General features: G+C 38.1%; 2 protein-coding genes across 10 annotated transcripts in view; one reads left to right on the plus strand and one right to left on the minus strand.

The window, feature by feature from the left end:
• The first annotated feature begins 4,189 nt into the window (after positions 1-4,189).
• LOC105058952 (uncharacterized) lies at positions 4,190-9,685 on the plus strand. Its single transcript, XM_073249858.1, has 3 exons — positions 4,190-4,783; positions 5,104-5,234; positions 8,493-9,685. Exons 1-3 carry the CDS (start codon positions 4,598-4,600, stop codon positions 9,226-9,228), a joined length of 1,053 nt encoding a protein of 350 aa, XP_073105959.1. The 5' UTR covers positions 4,190-4,597; the 3' UTR covers positions 9,229-9,685.
• A 1,422-nt stretch (positions 9,686-11,107) lies between these two features.
• Positions 11,108-23,260, minus strand: part of LOC105058954 (ENHANCER OF AG-4 protein 2) — a 34,328-nt gene continuing 22,175 nt past the window's right edge. For 2 of the 9 annotated variants that reach the window (XR_012137412.1, XR_003798333.2), the window contains 3 exons: positions 21,068-22,026; positions 20,305-20,507; positions 11,108-11,484 (listed from right to left, as the gene is read on the minus strand). The gene's annotated coding sequence lies outside the window, so the exon portion shown is untranslated. The remainder of the gene's footprint in view (positions 11,485-20,304; positions 20,508-21,067; positions 22,027-23,260) is intronic. The other 7 variants (XR_012137413.1, XR_012137407.1, XR_012137414.1 and 4 more) reach the window with 5 other exon arrangements.

Genomic DNA, 23,260 nt, shown 5'->3' on the forward strand with positions numbered 1-23,260 from the left:
CCACTTATCCTGAACCATTTTTAACTCATTTTATTCATTCTAATCAGTTTTTCTCTTCAGTACATACAACATTTGTTATCTTTAAGATAAGCACGTACCCAAGCATGGTGCAGGCCCTGCAGGGCATCTGCTAGTTGTATATTTAAGCTTGAAAGCACCTACCATAATATGTAGAACAGAAGATTGAATCAAACTATCGTCACAACAGTGTCTCTCTTCATTGCTCAATAAGCAATTTTGTAGTTGTTTTTTTCTTTCTTCAGTCGTTGATAGTGTAGCATGTTTTGTCAATTAAGAAGGGTGGCCGAGTATAAGATTACCAAACCATTCATGTAATCTAGGATGCATCAATCAAAAGCACTTTTAAACGAAGGTATAGGCTTACCAAGCTGTTAAAGTTTGCTGGTGGTTATATGAAAGACTGGAGTTTGAATCTCTCTTTTATCAAGATTTGGGAGGCTAGGACTCTCTGGGAAGGACTATCTTTTACCTTGCAATTCATTGTCCATGGACCTATTATACCCAATAAAAAGAGAAATTCTTGGATTATAGAATAAATCTATCCAAGAATTTCTACAGTCTATATGGTAGGCATAGCTAATGAGAAGCTACCAACTCAGCATCTAATCCATGGACATCTAGATCCCACTTTTCCTTAGCTCAGTTAGGTTTCCATTTGTTTAGGAGAAGATAATTGAAAAAAAAAATTCCTGATTTTCTGTTTACCAAACAAAAAAAAAAAAAAAAAATCCCTTCCCTTCCGATGTTTCCTTTCTTTTTTCTCCACATCCAAGAAAGTAAAAAGTCTCTATCATCATCCAGCCCTTCTCCTTTCCTGCCTCCAATAGCGCCAATATGTTTCAAGGATCCTCTTGATACCTACAAGGCTTTCTTTTATATTTGATTGTCAATTCTCTTTTTCTTTTTTTCTTTGATTTTAGATCTAATTTTTAGATGTTTCAATCTTCCTTTCCCTCTTCACTTTTCCTCCTTCCCTACGTCCAAGAAAGAAATGAAATTCAAAATTTTGTGTAAATTTAAAATTGAAATTCAACTAATTTTCATATCTAATTTTTAAATATCACAATCTTCCCTTCCCTCCTTTCCTTCCATGTTTCCTCCATCCCCACATCCAAGGAATGATTTTTAGATTTTAGAAAATTATTCCTGGGACGTGAGGAAGGAGGAAATGTGAGAAGATAAGTGATTTTTCTAGTAAATAAAAAATTATGATTTTTTTTAATTATTTTTTCTAATCAGATGGAAATGTAGTTAAAGTTAAGGAAGAGTAGATTCCATTTATTAGATGTTAAGTTAACAGCTTCTCATTAATTGTGCCTACCATACAGGCTATAGAACAAATCTATCCAAGAAATTTTCAATTAGAAAAATCTTAAAATTATTATTTTTTTTTTGGTGATCACTTCCAAACAAATAGTGAACGAAATCATGTCCAAATTGAGTCTTTTAAAATTTTCAATAACTATCCTGCATTCAAGTTGATTATATTTCACTTGATTCTTGGAGAGAATCCAACAATTCTCAATCACGATCGCTAGACCATCTATACAAAAAGAAACTTTAAAATGTTTGCTATCTTCTTCCCTGAATGAGATGCGAGCTTTAATTTTTCATATATGGAAAGTCTACGATAAGCCCATTCGCATGCGCTGATTGGCATGCATGGAAGACCCCACTCCACCTCCCAATGGTGATTGGCACGCACAGAGCACCCCCCCTCCCCGTTTTTATTCTCCCCACCTCCTCCCCCCGTGCATGATCCAACCACCACGCATGGTGATTGAATGATTATGTGATGTTTATCTAGACTGTTCAAATACCTCTAGAATTTATTTCTATTTTCTTAGCATTTTAACACGTACATGTAAGCACATGCAACAACATAGCAGATGATGACGACCCGATCATTTTTTACGTACGTGCATTAAAATATTAAAAAAATAAGAATGAATAAATCTTAAGGGTATTTGAACAGTTTGGATCATGTTTAGGGGGGAGGCCTCTGTGCGTGCCAATCACCATCGGAGCGGGGGGGGGGGGAGGGTTCTTTGTGCGTGTCAATGACCATCCGTTCGCATATGCAAACGAACTTATCGTAGATTTTTTCTTCATACATTTCTTAAAGTATAGTTTTTGTTACTCTTGAATTTAATAATCCAACTGAATTAAGATTTCTTTCCCATGATTTTATGGTTACTAATGCACCTTTTTTCTATCACTTTGCATTTAATAATACCACTAAGGTATGGCCTCTATTACTTTGCATTTAATAATCCAAGTAAGACATTTAATAATCTAAATATGCTTTTCTCTGTTACTGCATTTAAGAATGCATGGTTTCTTTTTCTTATTATTTATGTTTGTTAATATATATTTTTTATTACTTTGTATTTATGCATGCATTACAAAAAATACATCAGGATCAAAGGAACAACATTCTTTACCGAATGGCTACTGTTGTAGAAGATTCCTGACTTCGATTGGGATAGGCCAAAGATGGCCGGTATAGGAAGACCTACAAAAGAAATCACGGTCGGAATTAGCTCCAGCAGAGACTCTCTGACATCCAAGTCAAAAAAATACAATAGAGGAGAAAGAGAACGAGAAGTTTAGAGGCGCATACGTATTAGCATACTTGGAGGAGAGGTCTTTTTTTTACCTCTATTTATAGGGAGGCGATAACCACAAGAAGAAAGGGATGGAAGACCATTCTGACCTCTCTATCTGTACCCCTCGTGATTAAATACAGGGGTTGCTGTGGCGTGCGACCCATCATGGGACTCGAGTGGTTTATCCGGGCGTGGTTCAAGTAATGATTTCTCTCAATTTGGATTTTGGTGGCGGATGCCATCTTATCTGGTGCACAGTCAGTCACTCACGGGGGTGGCTCGATTTGACATGGCGTCTCTTGGTGCGTAGCTAGCCGTTGGAATGGTATGGCCCGACGTATGTGATGCGACTTGATGTGATGATATAGGGATTGACTCTTTTAAATACGTAGCCAGTGAGTGTTGAAGAGAATGTAGCTCATGGTTAGAAGAAAGGATCGGCATGAAATCCTTTGATTGAAGTTGATGTCGGGCTTAGGACCTCTTTTGGATCGAGATTTGGTGTTCGGGCATCACCCTAGTGTTAGTGGTTAAGGATCTACAGGCGGAGCTATGAGAGGCAGCCAAAATCTAGCTTAGCAGCTAAATCCATGATGGGCAGCCGAAGTTAGGATCAGTCAAGTCTTTCACCAACCATCATAGGAGCTTCATCCGAAAAGATCCGCAAGAGAGTGGGATCAATGAAGTCCAAAATGAGGTCCACTGTTTTATAATGTATTGAATGATTTTTTTTAGCTTAGCATTCTCAATTTTGAGATGGCATATTTATCACTAGAATTATACTCATTCACTACCAATTGATGCTGTGATGGTGATTTTAGAGGGCAAGGATCAGATCAGATTAAAGTAAGATTTCTGCTATCGTATGCCTTTGACATGGACGATATACCACCCCCAATAGCTACAATTTTATTTTTCTTTTTCTTCTACTTATTTGCAGCTTATATAAGATGTATCGTATAGGCAAGGTGATCAATCATCCAAATAGATACTTAAATTATGGAGTTCTTGTTGTCCCTAACCAAACTCATGGCAAAATTAATTCCTTCTCTGCCAATCTGGAGACCTCCAACAATCCAAAAATACAACCACAAAAGCTTCCAATCTATTAAACCCATGAAGTCATATCAACAACTAGGTTGACATCATTTATAAAAACCTTCTGCCATATGGAGCGAAAACAACCAGCCAACTTCCGGTTGCTCGCAGTCTCCGAGCCAAAAAATGCGTCGGACGCTCAATTAACAGGTGGTGCACATGGCTTAAAAACTTAAAAGATAGCCTCCGCGGAAAGAATAGGAATAAAAGGGCAAGATCGTAATTAATTGTAATGCGGAGGGCATACAGTCACAACAACTCGGCTGGCCGGATGGCGCCGCACCAGCCGAGTTATCGGACGTCGCGGATATGACGATTAAACGGCTACAGCTATTTATAAAGGGGCGCAAGTTGGCGGAAAATTACAGGACCAGCCACTGAGACCGGTCCACGGAGCACCGACTCCGCGAACCGCGTCGGCGCTAGTAGAAAAGGCTTCGTGTGGGTTTCTGAGAGGAAATCATCAAGGAGTTTCCTAAGCGGCAAAGAGCTCTCTCTCTCTCTCTCTCTCTCTCCCACTTTCCCTCCAGCTCCCGGATTCCGACGCCATTACGAACGCTATCCCCGCGCCAGGATTCGGCGAATTCCAGACGCCTTTGGCCAAATCCGGTCGAGATCCCTCCGGAATCGGGATCAAGAGCTCGAGATCTATCGACCCAGGGTCCTCTCGGGCGATCTGGATACGATTTGAGAATTTTGTACATTTGATTCGTTCGGGTTCCGGTTTTCTTGGATCGGCGTCGCTTCTCGTGGCATTGGCCGATCGAGGAAGATCTAATCAGATATTAGGGTTTTAGATGTGGAAAGTCTCGTTTTGGTGCGGATCTTAGGTTGTTCTCTGTCCCCTGGTTTCCATCCGATCCCCCGAGATGCAGAACGAGGGAGCCCGGAGCAACGGGACCTCTCGTCTGCTCGCAGAGGGACGATTGCTAGTTGGAGCCGTTTCCCCATCTTCGTCGCCGCCTTCTTCTTGTTATCCGGGTGCCAAGTATATCGAGCACCATGTCTCAAAGATGGACACGCTTGCTGGCATCGCGATAAAGTATGGTGTTGAGGTAATTGGAATTCTAAGATTTGAGCATTGGATTTTAGTATTTTACTTCATTTCGGTTGATGAAACATAGCGCTTTTTTGATCTGTGATATTTTCATGAGAGACAGTTGTATTGTGGCTAAAAGGTCCTCTTTCTATGGTATATGGACAATCCTGCAAGCCATTGACAAGATCTGTAAATTAATTATTAATTCTTTTGTATTCCTTTAGTGCAAGATGTTATGTTTGAACTATTGATTGTTAGTAAGATAAGTTAGGATTTGATTTTTTTTCCTATATGGACTATGCGATAAGATGAGGAAGTTTTTTTTTAATGTTTTAGGTGGCAGATATAAAGCGAATGAATGGTTTGGTGACAGACCGCCAGATGTTTGCGCACAAGATGCTGAGGATTCCTTTGCCAGGTCGGCACCCCCCATCTCCCATCCATTTGAATGGTACAACCAAGAATAGGTAAGTCCTTGCTCATGTCTTTACTTGAACCAGCATTGACTGTTTGTTTAAGTACCCAGCTAGCTTGCTTCAATGTATCGAATCATATGTGCTGTTCGGAATTTCATCAATGATGTCATCATTAACTTCAGCTTAATGATGCTTTTCAATGCTTGCTCAGCTTACAGCTGTGAGGGCAAGCTATTAATATTGTTCATCTCCTTCCAGTTGTCCTGCACTGAATTTGATAGATGTCATAACAATAAATAAAAGGAAAATGGTAGTCTTTTGTTAAATGCTTATTCAAGTGCATGCCAAATTCTGAAATCTTTAATGTATAATTGATTAAATGTATATGGAGAAAGTTCTTGATGCCGTGGTAATTTTATTTCAAGTGAGACATGCGAGTGTCTGTCCTTTTGGAGTGTGATATATTTGAGCGACAGACCTTGTTCTGGTTTCTATTAAAAAAGGTACTTATCTTTCTTGTGCACTTGTAGCTATGCCTGGCCTGTGACGACATTACCAATCTTCCATTTGGTTTATTTCAATCTTCCATTTGGTTGCAAAAGGTGGGTTTTTTTTGGCCCCCTGGTGATGTGGATAGTTCAAATAATCCTCATGTAGACACATCCAGTAGTATCACATTACGATAGCTTATGAAGTTGCACAGTAGAGGTGATGGAATCCCAAACAACACTGACCAATTTATTCACAACATAGGAAGCCATCTAGTCAAGGATGGTATTAGCCTCCCTATAAACATGTGTGCCTTCAAAGGAAGTAAGAGCAGATGCAATCCTCCAAATATCCACAAGAAGAGGATGAGCTCTGTCGGGGTGAGCATCTGGTTTTGCTATCTAGTTGGCCCAGTTCTGGAGTTCCCTTCCAATATAATTTGGGTTGCCTCCAGCATGAAATGGCATATTTCAAAGAAGAATCCAGGAGTTTTTCAGAAAATACCGTCAAACCTTTGACTGCCGGGTACTTGAGTTATCAGGAAATCAGTTTCATGTTGATTGGAATTTCATACTATCAGGTACTCTAGATAACATTGCAGCTGGAAGCTTTTTCCCACAGTTTTAGTTATTACATGTGAATCTGAGGAAGGTTTATTTTTGCTTTATGGACACCTGTAGAAGATAAAGCTTTGTCTTCTAAATGGAGATACCAAATTGTATGCTTTGATTACAGCATCTTGGTGTTAGGAGACTTGGAAAACTTGACGGCAGCATTTCTATTCTTTGGGTACACTTGGAATGTTGCAATATCACAGAAATCCTGTGCTGAAGTTTTTTCTTTACCATGATACATCATGCTACAATGAAGGTACATTCTGAAGATGACATTGACATGAAGATGCAATATGGGCATACAATTTCTAATAACAACTGCTTTATGATGTGCTTGCTTTAACACATATTACTTTCTGGCATCGGCATATAACAGCTCACCTGCATAACTAAGTTTGAATGTGAGAGCTTCCATTACCATACCTAAATGAGGGAGCATAGAGATAGTGCTTATAAAATGTCTGGAAGAGGGATAACTCCTGAATGGAAGTGTATCTTGAAGTTGTGTAGTTCGATATTTTGGATAAAGTTCGTTTATGTCTTCATAGGAACTCGACTTATCTATACACCTCTGCATTTGTCTTTACAAGCTTGATCTCCTTAGCTATGTTCCCCTAATAGAATTTCTCCATGTTGCTTGTAGTTGAGAATTTAGATGATGACTCCAACACCAATATGCCCAAGGACAATCAGCGAGATTGATAAGTGTATCCAGCTAGTTCTGCTCTTCTACCACAAATGATTGAATGCTTGTTCTCTTGATAAGGTTCTTCATATATTACAAGTAAATACCTAGTTAAACAGGCTTCCATGATGTTTAGACTTTACGTCATGCTATAGACATCCGTAGTAAATCAAAATGTCCTGCCACTGTAATCTATAAAACCAAATACTTGCAAAGTTATGACCTCTCACTCCAGCAAGCCTTAGCATGGCCTCATACAAGTGTATGGACATTCTGTATGCAGAAGTTGACTCAGTTCTTTAGTCTCAAGAGTGCAATGCTAAATGCTGATTTTCAGTTTTACCCTCATTGTTAGGATGGTTCTTTAGAGCTGAGTTGAAATAGGGCCTCCCACATACATCATAACCTATCATAGGACCTTTTCAAAATTTTAGATTTTATGCATCGTAGATTTTCTTTTGTATTGAAGTAAGCTCATATTGATTAGAGCATTAATTGACTATATAAACCAAGTAATCTTTTGTCTCAGTTACTTGAGGGGTCAATTTTGAGAGTTGCTGAAGTATGTGTCTGAGGGAAGAAGTGACATCTTTTTTAACCTGGAAATTTTGTAATAATGTCTGACTTTTGTTTAATCTTGCACATTTGACTAGGCATGCCTCAGATTTACCTGTGAGAACCATGTTCCATCATGGCAGTTGGAAAGAAAGGTTATTAATGGATATCTTTTTCCCCTTGCAGTAGGGGGCAAAGATACGCTTGTTGCCATCTAACTTCAACATTTGAGTCGGGATCCTGATTGAGTCCTGGAACAACATGAAATTTTGAATTCTAAATGAGCCAAATTCCTAATTTCAAATGTTTATCATGTACTATGAGAAATGTGCTGGTTTACCTCATCTTACCCTAAAGCTCCTTAAAATATTACTAAATCATTTGAGTTGGAGCTGGTTTAGGTGCAGTGCATGTATCATATTTTTGAAAAATTTTCTATTAATCAGTTACTGCATTGACCACTTGGTATATCTTTTTTGCCATCATATCATCTTTGGTTATTTCAGTATAGGTGTCTCATCTTGCATGGCATAAGCTCTCCTTGCATATGCTTACATCTTGAATTGCTGTTTATGGATATAAATTCCACAAAGAAGATCAAACAGATGGCCCTGATGAGACTAAATAGAAGATCACACATATGAAACCTTTACCAGATTTAGATCTCTCTATCTTCTGTTGTTGTTTTAAACAAAATGGGCTGACACCGATTGCTTTCATAATTTTTAAATTTAAATAGTTAAACAAATAACCCTAATGCAAGAATTTTAAAGTAGTTTTAAAGAAGTCTACAATGGTTGATTAGCACCTTTTAAATTCCATTTTTGAACTGTTGCTTTTACCATTGTATCGTATTTGCTTCAAGTTGCTTGCTCTTGGATAACCACTTATGGTACTGCAATTATTTGTACTAGCTGCATTATCCAAAGAACATTCAGTACATCCTCTTGTATAATATTATTGCAGAGAACAGACTCCTGTTCGTCATCCTCACAGAGATGCTCTTGATTCGTTCCAATCGTTGAAGCTGAAACCTCCTCAGCCCAAGATCTCCCCCGCCATGGTCAGTCTACAGGGATACTATGGTCTCAATCCCTCTAAAAGGGGTCCAGCTGTTGAAGAAACTGAAATGACCGTTTACAAAATTAGTGGTTCCCCCTATTTTGACGATGAACCCCGTAAAGCCTCACCAGCTTCTGATCCACAACACTTCAAACACCATAGGAGGTCTGCAAGCCTAACAAATGGGTTCCCACAAGAAAACGGTGAGCCAGCTGAGATACCAATAGTCGCTGAAGCTGGGGACAGCAGTGATGAGAGATCAAGGAGTGAGAAGTCTGTTAGGCGACGTCAAAAAGTTGATGCTGATCCTCCTTTGCACACCCTTGACTTACTAACGGAGGATAGTGTAGGCCTCACAGGCAGGATAGGAAAGGGTCTAGGCCCCAGGCCGAAGTCAGGGACACCAATAGGTATTGACTTAGTCCGGCAAAATGCCTTTTCAACTGGAGACACTTCTGCCGGCAATGGGTTAGCTGCCGTAAGAAAATCATCAAGCACACCAAATTTGCAGGAGTCTGATTCTGGCTCATCCACAAGGTCATCTTCAAAGTGGATCTTGAGATCTGATGCTATTACCAGACCAATTTTTGGTGGCTTGCCAAAGCCAATTTCTTATTGGAACAAATCTGCTCTAGATTAATCATGCCATTAAAGTGCCTATTTTTTATTTTGCCTTTTTTTTTTTTTTCTCATTTTGTAAGCATTGTAAATCTAAGACCAACTCTTTCTGCTGGGGAGGCCTTGATTAAGATTGGTCATATGTAACCTTAAAAGGAAAGAGAAAATTTCAGCGAGCAGGACCCAGCCCATACACAAATGGTCAAGAACAGCAGAGGCTGCAGAACTTGTCCAAGAACCATCCTTTCCGAGTCAAACTTGTTCTGTGAAACTTCTCATTCATGAAATTTAATATGAGCGTATGAATGCTTCTTGATGTACAAGACTTGTCTGTCTTTTGAGTAGGAATTGGTGTATGCTTGTTTCAGATGCTAATCAGAAAACAGCATTTGCTTGAATTCCAACAAATGCGCCTTACTTCTTCCAAGGGCATTCTTGTTATAATCAACAATTTCATTCAATAAAATCTGATTCTTGCATACTTGCTCTGAAACATGCTTTGTGTGTTCCTAGGCGACCAGCACCGGTACCAAAGTTAATCCTACTTGGTGGGGAAACCACCACCCTCAAGAGGATTTTTATTTCTATTTCTTTGACAACCAGCTTGAGGGGAGATAATGCAAACAAATTGACCTTCTAGGATCAAACAAACACCGAGCTCGACAACAGTATCAAGCTACCGTCAAACCTTGCAGGAAGAGACGGTCGTCTCTTTAGTACGTGGGTTACCGGTTCTTTGAAAGAGAATTGCAGCTGGAAACGGACAGATATGTGATGACAAAACTATTAGGTATACAGAGTTGCAAAGTTCCGAAGGCATATCCTTTTCCCCAGTACTGGAAATAAGTCGCGAAACAGTGATATAAACCTCACGAGGATTTGCCATGATTGCAGATCCAATAATATTCTTACGAGGAAAATGATAACCGGAAATAATTTTGACAAAAGCAAACATCAGTGTTTGTTTGCTTTAGCTGGGAGAAAACATGAAACCTACAGCCTACGCTAGTTCTCGGAAGCAGTAAATTTGGTTTGCCCCATCTATTTTTTTTTTGTCTTCTCCCCCCCCCACACCCCAAAATGACGCTTCTGGATTAAGTATGCATAACGCCGCTATCTCAGGGCATATGTAGACAAAAATGAAGATTCTAATTTAATTTTCTAAAACCATACCTACAAGAAAGCTCATTTTTGTGTAAAAAAGTGGCAGTACAAGCAGCATCACCAACAGAAGGGGCTCAGGTGCCCACATGCTGGATAGAGGAGGGTAGATTTAACATAGAATGCCTCTAGTTATTTTCAAATTAACCAACTGATATAATATTACTATCAACTATTATGGGGAGCAATATGGACACGTGGGGCACCCATCAACAGTTCTCTGTTAATTTATCAAGTCATCCTCTTCCAAGGTAAAATATGTGACTCCGTAAATGAGTGACAATTACATGCCTCAAACTCTAATATATTACTCACCCTTTCTGTCTTCAATATACGGGACAATCCATCAGGAACATCAGAAGGGAAATTCCAGACTACCATCTTCATTAAAAGAAAGGGGAAGAAATCTAATTACTCTGACAAAAACTGAAAACTGACATAAGACATTGTGCATTATCAGCCTTTGAATACAGAGTAATATAGCACAGGCAACATTGAGACTCAGTACCATGCATGGTAGCCTAAACAAAATAATGCTCTCAAAAAGAGATCAGATTGAAGCATGCCTAAATTATAAATGAAAGATATTTGTCCATGCTTCTGCTAATTTTACCATATCTAGCTAGTCTCTGTTCCATCTCTTATTGCCATGCCCTCTGAAGGGGGAAAAAAACATATATAGAAAGTGTGGGAAGAGATATACAGAGATTAGTTTGTCAACCATAGCTGTAAACAGGATGAGCACAGGTTGGTTACTGTTTGTTATTCAGGAGTTATGAAGAACCATATACAACTCGATATAAGTACTGATTTTGATGATGATGATTTGATTAATTCACGGATATCTGGAGGGCTAGAAATTTATTACAGGGGTTCATTAGTGATTCTTCATAGTGAATAGTAAAGGATAGGTACATAACTAACCACAGAGTTTGGATAAACAGACATAAAACAGCTGAATTTGCAGAGGCCATGATAATTAACAAGTACCTTAAAAAGTATCCATGTTAAGATGATCGTGCCCCCTGGTTGAGCTGGTAAAGTCACCAGGCCTTGGTTATTAGTTACCAGCGTTTGATTCCACCCTCAACCTGGTTCTGGCCAGGATTTCTCCATCCTAGTTCTCAGAAAAAAAAAAGGAAAGAAAAAAAAGAGAAAATTAATGAGCACAAATGGATTTTGCTGACATTTTGCTGATTTCCACAAATGAATAAGTCATCCAGAATTTTCAAATGAAGAAAAGAGTGATCAATGTGCAAGAACATCTAATGGATAAGAAGAAAGTCGAATTGCAAAATAAAGACCTGTTTTTTTTTTGTATGTACTCCAGAAGCAAAAGGGAGGAAACTATAAAATGCCAAAGAATAAGGTGGTAAAAAATGAAATGAGGATGGCATTACAATCCTCTAGAGACGTGGAAAGAGACACTTTGCAGCAGTCTATGATCATTAAGTAGTATCCACATTATGATGGTGCCTGACAATTTATTGACTTCATAACTGGATCATGAAGTCATGGAGTTCATTTTTCCAACACTAACGGATGAGGAGAAAGCTGAATTGCTAAACAAAGACTAGGTTGTTCTGAATATGTTCTCTAGTAGCAAAAGGAACAACAAAGTGCCTAAGACAAAAGTAGTGATATGTTAGATAGGAAAGATATAAGTTCTTTAGAGATATTGTGGAAAAACCATATAGTTGTTATGATCCAAAAAAGGAAAGAGCATAAGAGTTAACTACCCGAAAACAGAAAGAGCACTATTTGAACTTAAAAATGCACAATATGTGGGAATATGACATACTATGTTCAGTGCATTGATCATAGAAAATTTGCAATGTGATAGATGAAGTATCTTGGTGGCCAAAATACACACACACACACACACAGAGTCAGAGACGAAATTGAAGAATTTCTAATATATTGAAAAAGCTAATAAAGCTAAACAGTCGCCGATGCTACATATCCAGTTTGTTAATTAAGAATGGTCATATTTGAAGATAAAACATCCATTCTATATCCGAGTTCTTGCAAGATTTTAAATCCCGTGGGACGAGACTACCTTAATTTTCCCATGGAATAGAACATGCCATTGTCCCAACACTTGGGATAAAAGATATCCCAAAATGTTCGAAATGTCGGGATGCTAGCGGGATAGCCCTATCCCGACACATGGAATGGTACCCTGTCCCGGCATCCCATAGGACGTGCCACTGAGACCTGAATCTTTAAGTTCTTGTTTTCAAATAAAATGGATTTTCAACATCCATGTGTATGACCATTCGCATCTATTACTTGAAAAAAGGTGACAGATTAAGGCATATATGCAGTTTGTAAATTAAGAATGTTCATATTCATGGACACCAAAAAATCCATTCTCTGTGAGTTTTTATATTCAAATAGAACGGATTTTTGACGTCCATATGTATGACCATTCACATTTAACTACAGCGGAGGTGGCTATATATGCAATTTGTAAATTAAGAATGGTCATATTCTTAGACACCAAAAAATCCATTTCATGTCTGAGTGTTTATATTCAAATAGAATGGATTTTCAATGTCCATGTGTATGACCATTCATATCAAACTACATTGTAGATGGCGAAAAAAATGATGCAACAGATCAAAGCATTAGGATGATAGCAAAAGAAAGAAGGAAAGAAAGAAAAGAGGATTGTAGAATATCAAAGGTAGCTCCATTTAATGACTAACTAGTTCACTACGCAGATTCTTCTAAATAAGATTTCTGACTACCATTTTGTGGGTGGGTGGTGACTGAAGTATTACTCATCCATGCTCATTAGATACGTAAGACATCAAAAAGCATGTGGGTTTCCAGCTATGCAATCACATCTATAGAGAAGGAAACTTCAAAACAGTGGTAGAAATTAGAATGGTCTGCTTCTGAGACAATTTGCTTTGCTTCAACAATCTATTGGCCATTTGATTCTTCCCCTTCCATTGTTACAAAAATGTAGCAATGATTTGCTTTATTATTTATTCTAGAGTTGATAATGCAATCAAATAATTGGGATGCAGCCTTTTTCCATTTAAAGGACATAAGAATCAAAGTGATAGGAGGATTGACATGCTTGTTAATAAGAATAATAAAGGTGACTTAAATACTTGCACCAATTACCATGATATTAATCTATAAGCCAAACAATGTAGTTAACGAGTTGATAAAAAAAAAATGTTGAAAGAACCAATTTGGCTTCATGCTAACAGACAACCGAAAGAGATTTCAAGAAAAAAATTCTGCATTTCTTTCTCAAAAGATGAAATAGACCCACATGCAGTTTATTTTATCGACTTAATGAGAGCATCAAATTGAGTGCCAAGAGAAAATTATCCAGTGCGCATTATCATTGCATCTATAAGGTATATTTGGAAATTATTAGCAAAAAGCATGATGTGATGAGGCTCTATAGTGAGACAAGTTACAACATGAAGTGGGCCTACACAAACAACCTGGGCCCATATCTATTTATGCATGGCGGCTATTTGGAGTCTTGTAAGTGGAACCGCATGCAGCTCAAGTTGCAGGTACAAGCCTGCTTATTTGGATGCAGGCAACTCAAGTTGCACAAGAAGTTGCTCAACCTGCACCTTAAGACTAGTTTGTGGTTGGTCGACTTGCAGTCAAAATTGCCATAGGACAGATTGCAGCTACTTGAGTAGATATCATAATTATATATATAAAAAAAAGAGGATTCCTTCTTCCCTTTCTCCTCACTCCGCAGCCTTCTCATTCACCACCCACCCCTCCAGCTCTACACCACCATGCATGCATCTCTAGCCCCCTACCCTGCCCTCTCCTTCACCTTCTTCACCCTCTTCAAGGCCTACACTATCACTTGCTCCCTCTACATGGGCACCTAGATCCATGCATAGAACCTAGCCATCGACGGCTTCGACACCAATCTCTTCATCCATAACACACTTATCTCCATGTACGTTTGAGTGCTCTGACCTAGCACCCAATTGCAAGATATTCGATGAATTTCTATCAAAGACACCCCTCATTTCGCCAAACTCTCTTCCAAACATAACAAGTGAATTTACCTTGTACGAAGCAACAGAGAATTAGATAGAAGAGTGCCAAATAAATATGAGCAATGTAAAACATATATCATGGATCATGATATTAGTAGGACAAAACAAGAAAGGTGAACAAAAATAGTCTTTAAATTGGAAGTGGTTTTTATGGCGGGCTTGGTAGGTACAATGTTGAATAGTACAATAGATGGTGAAAGGACAGAGCTTCTAGAGCAAATGCTATATCAAACTCTATGTCTTTGCCCCCTCCACTTATTCCAACTATCCATTTGATAAGATCACCCTATTAGGATGATAATGGGTTTGCAGAACAAAACAAGTCCATGACAACTTTGATTTTGACCATTTATTTGGTTGATTCCCATCCAGTCAGCATCAAATATATTGACTAAGAGGTCGACCATCAATCCTAATGAAAGCCAGTATGAAACTGAATTCCTACGATGGCACCTCTCAACCGTCCATCATGTAACATCTCAATGATCAAACATCTTTACGATCTTGGAGCAGGTGATCAGCTTCTTTGACCCAGGTCTCAATCTCTCATTTGAGATTGAAGCCATCCATAATCCCCTTTCAAATGTGAGATTATGTTCTGCAACCATTCTTCTGCTCGCTTATTTAGCCAAAATCCACCCAACCACCACATTCACAAGCGCACTGAACCATTCTTCAAACTCCCTATCCCATAACTAGACCACAATCACAACAAATCACCTAATATCCCTCTTAGGTGATATCATGCCAGACTTAGGAGATAGGATAGCAAAATTTTGGCATTAAACTTGTTTCTGAACCATGCAACCACTCCCCCTTCCAAATTCCAGTTATCTATGTGACTTAAAAAATGTCAACCACAAAACTTTCTTATTTCTCCACAAAATTACATGCCCACAACTCGCACCATTATTCCTCCATTCTTTTAAGATCTTGACACCAAGCACCTTCTCTAAACTCATTCTCTTAAAAGATTAGTAAGAACAATGTAGTTTTAATCGATGAGAGTTTAGAAATGGCATTATATGAAAAATTGAGTATGTGAAGAAATAACTTAAAGATAGCTTAGAGGTAGGAGTACTGATATAGCTGGCATAGGATGTGTTATAGCTAGGCCTATTCAGAACTTCAAACTACTAGGCCCATAGTCTACTGTTGATATACCACACTAAAAGGTTCTGGTTATAAGTAGTGGCTTAATGTTTGCTCATTGTTAGTGGAAAGATATTTCAGATGAATTAGTGGAAAGATAAACAAATAGAGTTGATTAGGTTGAGATGCTTTTCTAGATCATTATTTGATTGCAAAATCTGTTGCTAAGTCTTAGGTGAAAATAATGTAAGATGTTGATATGCCAGGAAGGCCAATGTAGATGAGAAAATTTACTGGCAATGTAGTTCAATTATGATGCATCTGGTTAGAACTATGTAATTATAGGTTACCTAATGATTGCATTGGAAGAGGGGTTAGCATGATGGATTGATTAGAAGGGTGAGGATAATGTGCGGAAAAAGTAAGAAAAACAAGACCATGCAAGGGCTGATCATAAATCTCTTTTGTAAAACTTGAAAATTTAATTTTTTTTTTCTTAAAAGTGTTATGATTAAAGTTTTTGTCCAAAGGGTTTAAGAAATCTTTCATGAGCCAAAGTTTTAGTCTGATATGATTGAATGACTAAGAAGTCAAACATAGCAAAATAGGAAAGTTGGGATGAACGTGTAGAAATACTAAAAGGGATGCAAGGAGGAATAAGTGCACTAGAGAAACTATAGTAATAGTAGTACAAATCAAGACAAAGTACAGGAGAAGCAGTCAAGATGGCATGGTGATGTACAACTAGGATCTAAAGGGGCTCTAGCAAGGAGGGGTACTTTAATCTTTGTAAAAAGATGTAGGAGAGGAAGATCTAAGGTAACATGAGTGGAAGTTGAGAAAAGAAAGTAAAAAAAAGCTTAGGTGACATCAAAAGTAGTTCGTAATAGAAGTGCTTCGTAAATGAGGATCCATTATTTTAAAAGGCTTATTAGTTCTTGTTATAGCTTGATATTTGATATCATACATCATGCCTAGGCTATGTAATAATGTCTACCAAACATGCTGCAAGTAGACTAAAATATGTTTTTGTGACAGTTATCCAGAGAGTTGTCTATAAGGGTTGTGTAGTTTGAGGTGTGTCAATATGTATGTATGTATGGACGGACAGATGGATGTGCAATAGCTGTGCAATAACTGAGACTCAATTTTCTAGGATAACTGAGGATTAGCTTGCAATCTTGAGGAGACTGTTGTGACTAGGGATTTATCTAGTTTTATTAATGTTTGGAATGTGCAATAAACACAACTTATTGCTGCAACTTAGAATCACATTATAAACAGCTAAGAGAATCAGTATTTGATATGCATACACCCCTTTTATTTGGTGCATCAAAGTGAATTGAGTATATAACTAGCTAAGAGAATCGGTATTTGACATGCGTACCCCCACATTTACATATGTCAAATATTGATTCTCTCAATTGCTTATACACTTGATTCACTTTGATGCACCAAATAAAAGGTGTGTATGCACGCCATATACCAATTCTCTCAGGTGCTTATACACTTAATTCTAAGTTGCAGCAATAAGTTGTGTTTATTGCACATTCCAAACACTAATAAAACTAGATACATCTTTAATCACAAGAGTCTCCACAATAATGCCCAGCTAATCCTCAATTATTCCTAGAAAATGGAATCTCAGTTATTGCACAGCTATTGCACATCCATCCATCCATCCATACATACATACATCCTTACATACATCTTGACACACCTCAAACTACCCAACCCCTTAGACCACTCTCTAGATAATTGTCGCAAAAAACTATTTTAGTCTACTTGCAACATGCTTGGTAGACATTAATAGCCTAGGCATGGTATATGAGTATCAACTATTAAGCTATAACTAGAACTAATAAGCCTTTTAAATTTATGGTTCCTCATTCACCAAGTAGACCTATTAGGAATTCCTTTTGATGTCACCTAAGCTTTTTTTAATATCCTTTATGCAACTTCCGATCATGTTACCTTAGGTCTTACCCTTCGATATCTTTTTACAAAGATTAAAGTACCCTCCTTGCTAGAGCCCCTTTAGATCTTCATTGTACATGACCATGCCATCTTGACTAATTCTCCAGCACTTCGTCTTGATTTATACTACTACTACAGTTTCTCTACTGCACTTATCCCTTTTAATATTTCTACATGTTCATCACAACTTTTCTAGTTTGCTATGTTCCACTTTTTAGTCATTCAATCATATCAAACTGTGACTTCAGCTCATGCAAGATTTTTTAAACTCTTTGGACGGATTTTAATCATGATGCTTTCAAGGAAAAAATAAATTTTCAAGTTTTACAAAAGAGAATTATGATCATCCCCTACTTGGTCTTGTTTTGCTTCCTTTTTCAGCACACGATCCTCACCCTTTAAATCAATCCGTCATTCTAACCCCTATTCTAATGCAATCATCAGGTAGACTGTAGTTGAACTACATTGTCAGCAATTTTTCTCATCTACATTGGCCTTCTCGACATATCAACATTTTATATTATTTTCACCCAAGTCTTAGCAACAGGTTCTACAATCAAATAATGATCTAGAAAAACATCTCAACCACATCAACTCTATTTGTTTATCTTTCCACTTCTTCGTCTGAAATGTCTTAGAAATCCAAATGATAATAATGAGTAAACATTAAGCCACTATAATCAAAAACCTTTTAGTGTGGTATATCAACAGTAGACCAGGAGATAGTAGTTTTAAGTTTTGAACATGTCTAGCTGTAACACTTATCTCATGCCAGCATCAAAATTGGCCTACATTAAGACCCATCAGTACTCCTACCTCTTAGCTATCTCCAAGTTATTTCTTCACATATTCAATTTAGCATATAATACCATTTCTCTTCTCATCAATTAAAGATATATTGTGCATGCGAATCTTTTAAGAGAATAAGGGTGTGCGGGTCTAAAGTTGGATTATGGCATAAGCATAAGGCCATTTCCTATGCTAGTTATCTCCATACATGTTGCTTAAGGTGGCAAGTATAGCCTGCAATGTTCTCAATGCATCTTTACCAATGACAACAAAACAATGACTGTTTTAAACAAGGTCTAAATATCAGACCACAAAAATGAATCCCCCTCCCCCCCACGCACCCCCCTCTCAACAAAAAAAAAAAGAAAGAAAAAGAAAAAGGCATTTTCGGAAATGAGAATGTTGACAAGAAGGTTTGGTTAAAACTAGGAAACGCGTAATGAAAAGATAGAATACCAAGGAAACACAGAAGTGGCATAAATTGAAAAAAATTACCAAAAATTGATCAAGATATCACAAACATGTGTAGGAAAATTGGAAGAAGTGCTGCTTTAGACAGGGACTTAAATAAAGATATCGGTTGGTGATATCAGTTTTTCTCGAGAATAGTACGATCCTGGATGGTCCCATAAATCTAGGGATGATGGTGTGTGTTGGTACCATCTGATATGTTATTTATTTATTTATTTAAACTTTGGATTCTCCAGCCTTGTCAAGCTGTTAAATCTTTAATTACCTTTCCATTTTTGGTTTTGATTCGGCAATCAAGGGAGGGGAGGCCAAAATAGCGACACTCGAGGAATTTGCAAACAGGATTGTGGTGAGAGAGGATCTGGGAGATGGCGCAGGCACACTAAGCGGTGGGATCAAGGAGAGAGCACTTGGAGAGCACTCGAGGAGGAACTAGTCATCAAGGCATGGCGGGGGGCGAGGATCCAAAGATGATGCCACCAAGAGGAAGGACAGGATTGAGGGAGGACGGAGGTGATGGTGGAGGTGGAGGTCTTAAAGAAGAGGAAGGAGAGGATCAGGAGGAGAGGTGTTATACGGAGTTTAAGTTACCATCTTGGGCCAAGTTGAAGTTGGGTTTTCATGGATTAGGTTTGAGTTGGCATCCATTTATGGTGCACAAAACTCAGCCAATAGGGATTGAGGAATTCTAGATCTCCACCGCCCTTACCCTCCTCTCTCTTCCCCCCCCCCTCCCAAAAAACCGCCCCTCTTCTGCCTTAGCCTACTCTTCCTATCTTTCTCTTATCTCTCTCTTTTTTTGAAAACCTGCCCACATTGGCTCTAGCTTGATACCAGCTGTACCAAGGCTGGTACTACTACTACATATTGGCCAGTGCCTATGGTTGGTACAGATTGGTACTCATCAGCATGGTCAATGCAGGGCAGAACTTATTAGTATGGTCAATGCAGGCTGATACCACTAGATTTTGGCAACCCAACACCCCTCATGGAGCCATCTTTTTGTTGAAACAATACAAGACCAATGGTACCTTCATGTTTCCACGATATTTGAATCCATGGTTTTAGAGCTGCTATTTTCCACTGAAAACCCAAGAGGGGGAATACCTAGGCTAAAATGAATGGAAGTAGCTCAAAAGGATTTAGAAAATCTTGATATAACAATAAAGATAGCAAAGTAATTTGACAGATTTTGCAAGGGTACAGATTACAGAGCTTATATCTATTTAAACAAGAATCCACATGCACAACAAGAGTCCAGGTGATGCATGCACCACTATCAAAATAACAAATAAACCTTGGCAAGTAGAAGAAGGTATAGAGTCTTTACATATGATAAGCCTACAAAAAAACCATTTAGTTTCAGAGTTTATGAAGTAAATTTTCACTGTTTCAGCTTCAAATTAAAACATGGTGAAGGATCAATATCAAGAAAAATATAGGTTATTATTATCTTATCCCACTTCAAGTCACAGCAATAACTTTTCAATGTCTATGCCAAAATTGAGACAACTAAACCAGAATTCTGAACTTGGAAGTTTAGGAACAATGACCTCTGTCCGATCTTATGAAAATGCTCTGCAGAATGTCATTGAACTGTACATTTCTCCAAGAACCTATGGCATTTTCAAACTTCATAGCAGCATTTGAAGCTGTTTTCATTTGCCAGGAACATTTAACATAACTTCTTCATTAGCCACATATGATTCTGATAAGATATGTATTTACATAGATCACCTCACATGCAGCCAAAAACCTGTCACAGTTATTTCTTTGTTCAATTTTAACTCAAATACATAAGGCTAAAAGTTTTATAAAAAAAAGTATGGTCCATTGAAGTTCTCTTACCACCAGCATAAATGTAAAGAAATCAAGTACTACAGTAACAAGCCCCTCCCCCCCCTCCCAACAAAGAACAAAAAAAACACAAACTGCATAATTTTACCACCACATCCAACCTCCTAAATGAAGCATACTGGAGCACATGCAAGTCAATGCCAACATTTCCTTGAGATTTAACCAAAGATTCCGGAACCGGTACCGAGCCCCGTACAGATTCGATGCAGTACGGTATGGTACTGCATACTGTATCGTGTGTCGGTACGTACGCCACCAATTTTTTTTTTGATTTTTTTAGTTGAATTTGATTTTAATTTTTTTTATTTTACTTTTTAAATTATTTTATATCCAAATTAATATTTATTTATGCCATATAACAATTGTATCATCCAAAAAATAAAACAAAATAAGTCTAAAAGACTAAAACAATGCATTAAATATATCTAAAGTGCAAATTACAAAGAATAATATGCTAACCTCAGGATCTCTGCCGATCTAATATCTCGTCGAGTGTCTTTGTCACTCATAGATATCCAAATCATCTGCATACTTCGGAGGAACATCTGTCCATTACTATAACCAAGTAGCACTGTGATCCTGAATATTCATCCCATAACGTATCCTCTCTAGATTGTAAGACATATCAGATCTCTCGTTTAAACTCTGACTCTGAGAGTTATCCTCGGAATGATGGTATGACTGTGGAGGGGCTCATCCAAATATGTCGGTAACAAAATCGATCCATAAGATATTCTGGGCTGCGTAGGATGGTAGCCACTGGAAGCCGATGTCTCGGATACACCATATCCATATGGATCATAAGCTGCCTGCGGGTAATAGGATACATAATAAGAGAATAATCCAGATACATCCATGGATCCTACTCCACGTGCAAAATCATTTGCAGCAGTATCATGTGCTGGACGACCTCTGAGAGGCTGTCACCTATATGAGATCATCTCCTCACGGGATCTATCAGGTCGTCCACCTTTGTGGCAAATATAAATTAAAACTCACCGATGAATCGAATACCACCTTGCGATGTCTCATGAATAGTGATCTCGTATCCTCCAGTCTCTCTCTGATCATCAAATCCATGACTGCTACCATCACTTTCACTGCCTCCTCATATGGAGCAGAGGCCTCCTCTAACTCTCTGGAATTAGAGGAAGCTGGCTCTCCAGCTCGACGGTCTACCTCTGTCCTCTTCTTCGCTGCTTTCTGATCAGCGAAATACTTCATAAGCTGTCAGACCTCCTGTGAATATTTCTGACACATGACCACATCCCAATAACCACCAGCCAAATGCTGCTTCAACCTAATCACCCCTCCTTTGAATTCTGTGCCGCATCATTTGCATCTCTAATGATGCCTAGCTAAGAGCATCTCACCATGCTCCCAGCCAATGTCACACTCTGAATCCTTCTTACTCATTTCTGCAAGTTTAACAAAATACGACAGTTTAATAATTTTTTGATATTATATTTTTTTTGAATTTAATTTTTTAATAATTTTTAATATATATATATTTAAAATAATTAATAAAAATTAATGATTTTAGTGTCATCATGTAGATCATCTAATGATCTACAACATATAATGAAATCACACCAAATCACAAATTTTGGCATGATTTTTTCTTAGTTTTCTACTTTTTAGCGGTTATTGGCCGAAAAAAGATGAAAAAATAAAATATTTAGAGACAGAAAAAAAGATTACCTTACTTTCGATCAAAATTTGTTGCCCCGTCGAAGGAGTAATGGAATTTTTTCTAAATTTTTCCTCGTGTTTTTTTTGTTGGGAGGCTATCGCACTCATCGTTGAACTTTGAGAACTTTTTGCTCTCGAATTTCTCAGGATCTCAGGCTGAAGAGAGACAAAGCCAGGCCCCCTGAGCCCCCCACTTCCCTCTCCTTCCCCAACATGGTATTGTCGGTACGGCTCGATTCCGAGCCGTACCGACCTGAATCAAGCGGAACCACTCGGTTTCGAACGGTTCGGCAGCGAACCACACCGAATCAGCTCGGTTTGGTTCATTTACCGAAAATGGGGGGTGAACCGCACCCCCCCCCCCCCCGGTTCGGTTTGGTATGCCCCATACCGACCGGTTCGGGCCGGTACAAGAAATCCTAGATTTAACATTTGTAAGAATTTCATATGAAGAACCATGCATGGTTAATTAAAAAAATCAGGGGCAGACACTTTGATTGTTATCATGTACTATATAGGTTTTAACTGTCCATGCATAATTCTTTTAGGCAGAAAGTATTCAATCATTATTGTGTCAGGAGCAGCTGTGGAACCAGACTTTGGTAAGAGCAGGCAACTCAAGCTCTAAAATAGAAATAGCGAGCACCTTCTAAAATAATGTAAATTCTTATGAGACTACTAACAAATTACTTTGCTTCATTTTCAAGAAACACAAATCATAAGAACTTTACAAAACAAACAAAGATATTGTTAAAATATAGTTGCGGCAAGTAAAACAACATTTGGAAGAATTAGAACAAGCAGGAGCAGGATTTCAGACCAAAAATCTACCAGACATACACATGACAAGCATCTAGAAGTCTTTGGAATCTTAAGAATCTCACATATAACGAAATTCCAGAGTTAAAAAAAATACAGCCTGTCATCCCATCAACATATATTACAAAAGAAAAGGGGAAC

The sequence above is a fragment of the Elaeis guineensis genome, chromosome 16 (assembly GCF_000442705.2).
Source record: "Elaeis guineensis isolate ETL-2024a chromosome 16, EG11, whole genome shotgun sequence".
NCBI classification, from domain to species: Eukaryota; Viridiplantae; Streptophyta; class Magnoliopsida; order Arecales; family Arecaceae; genus Elaeis; species Elaeis guineensis.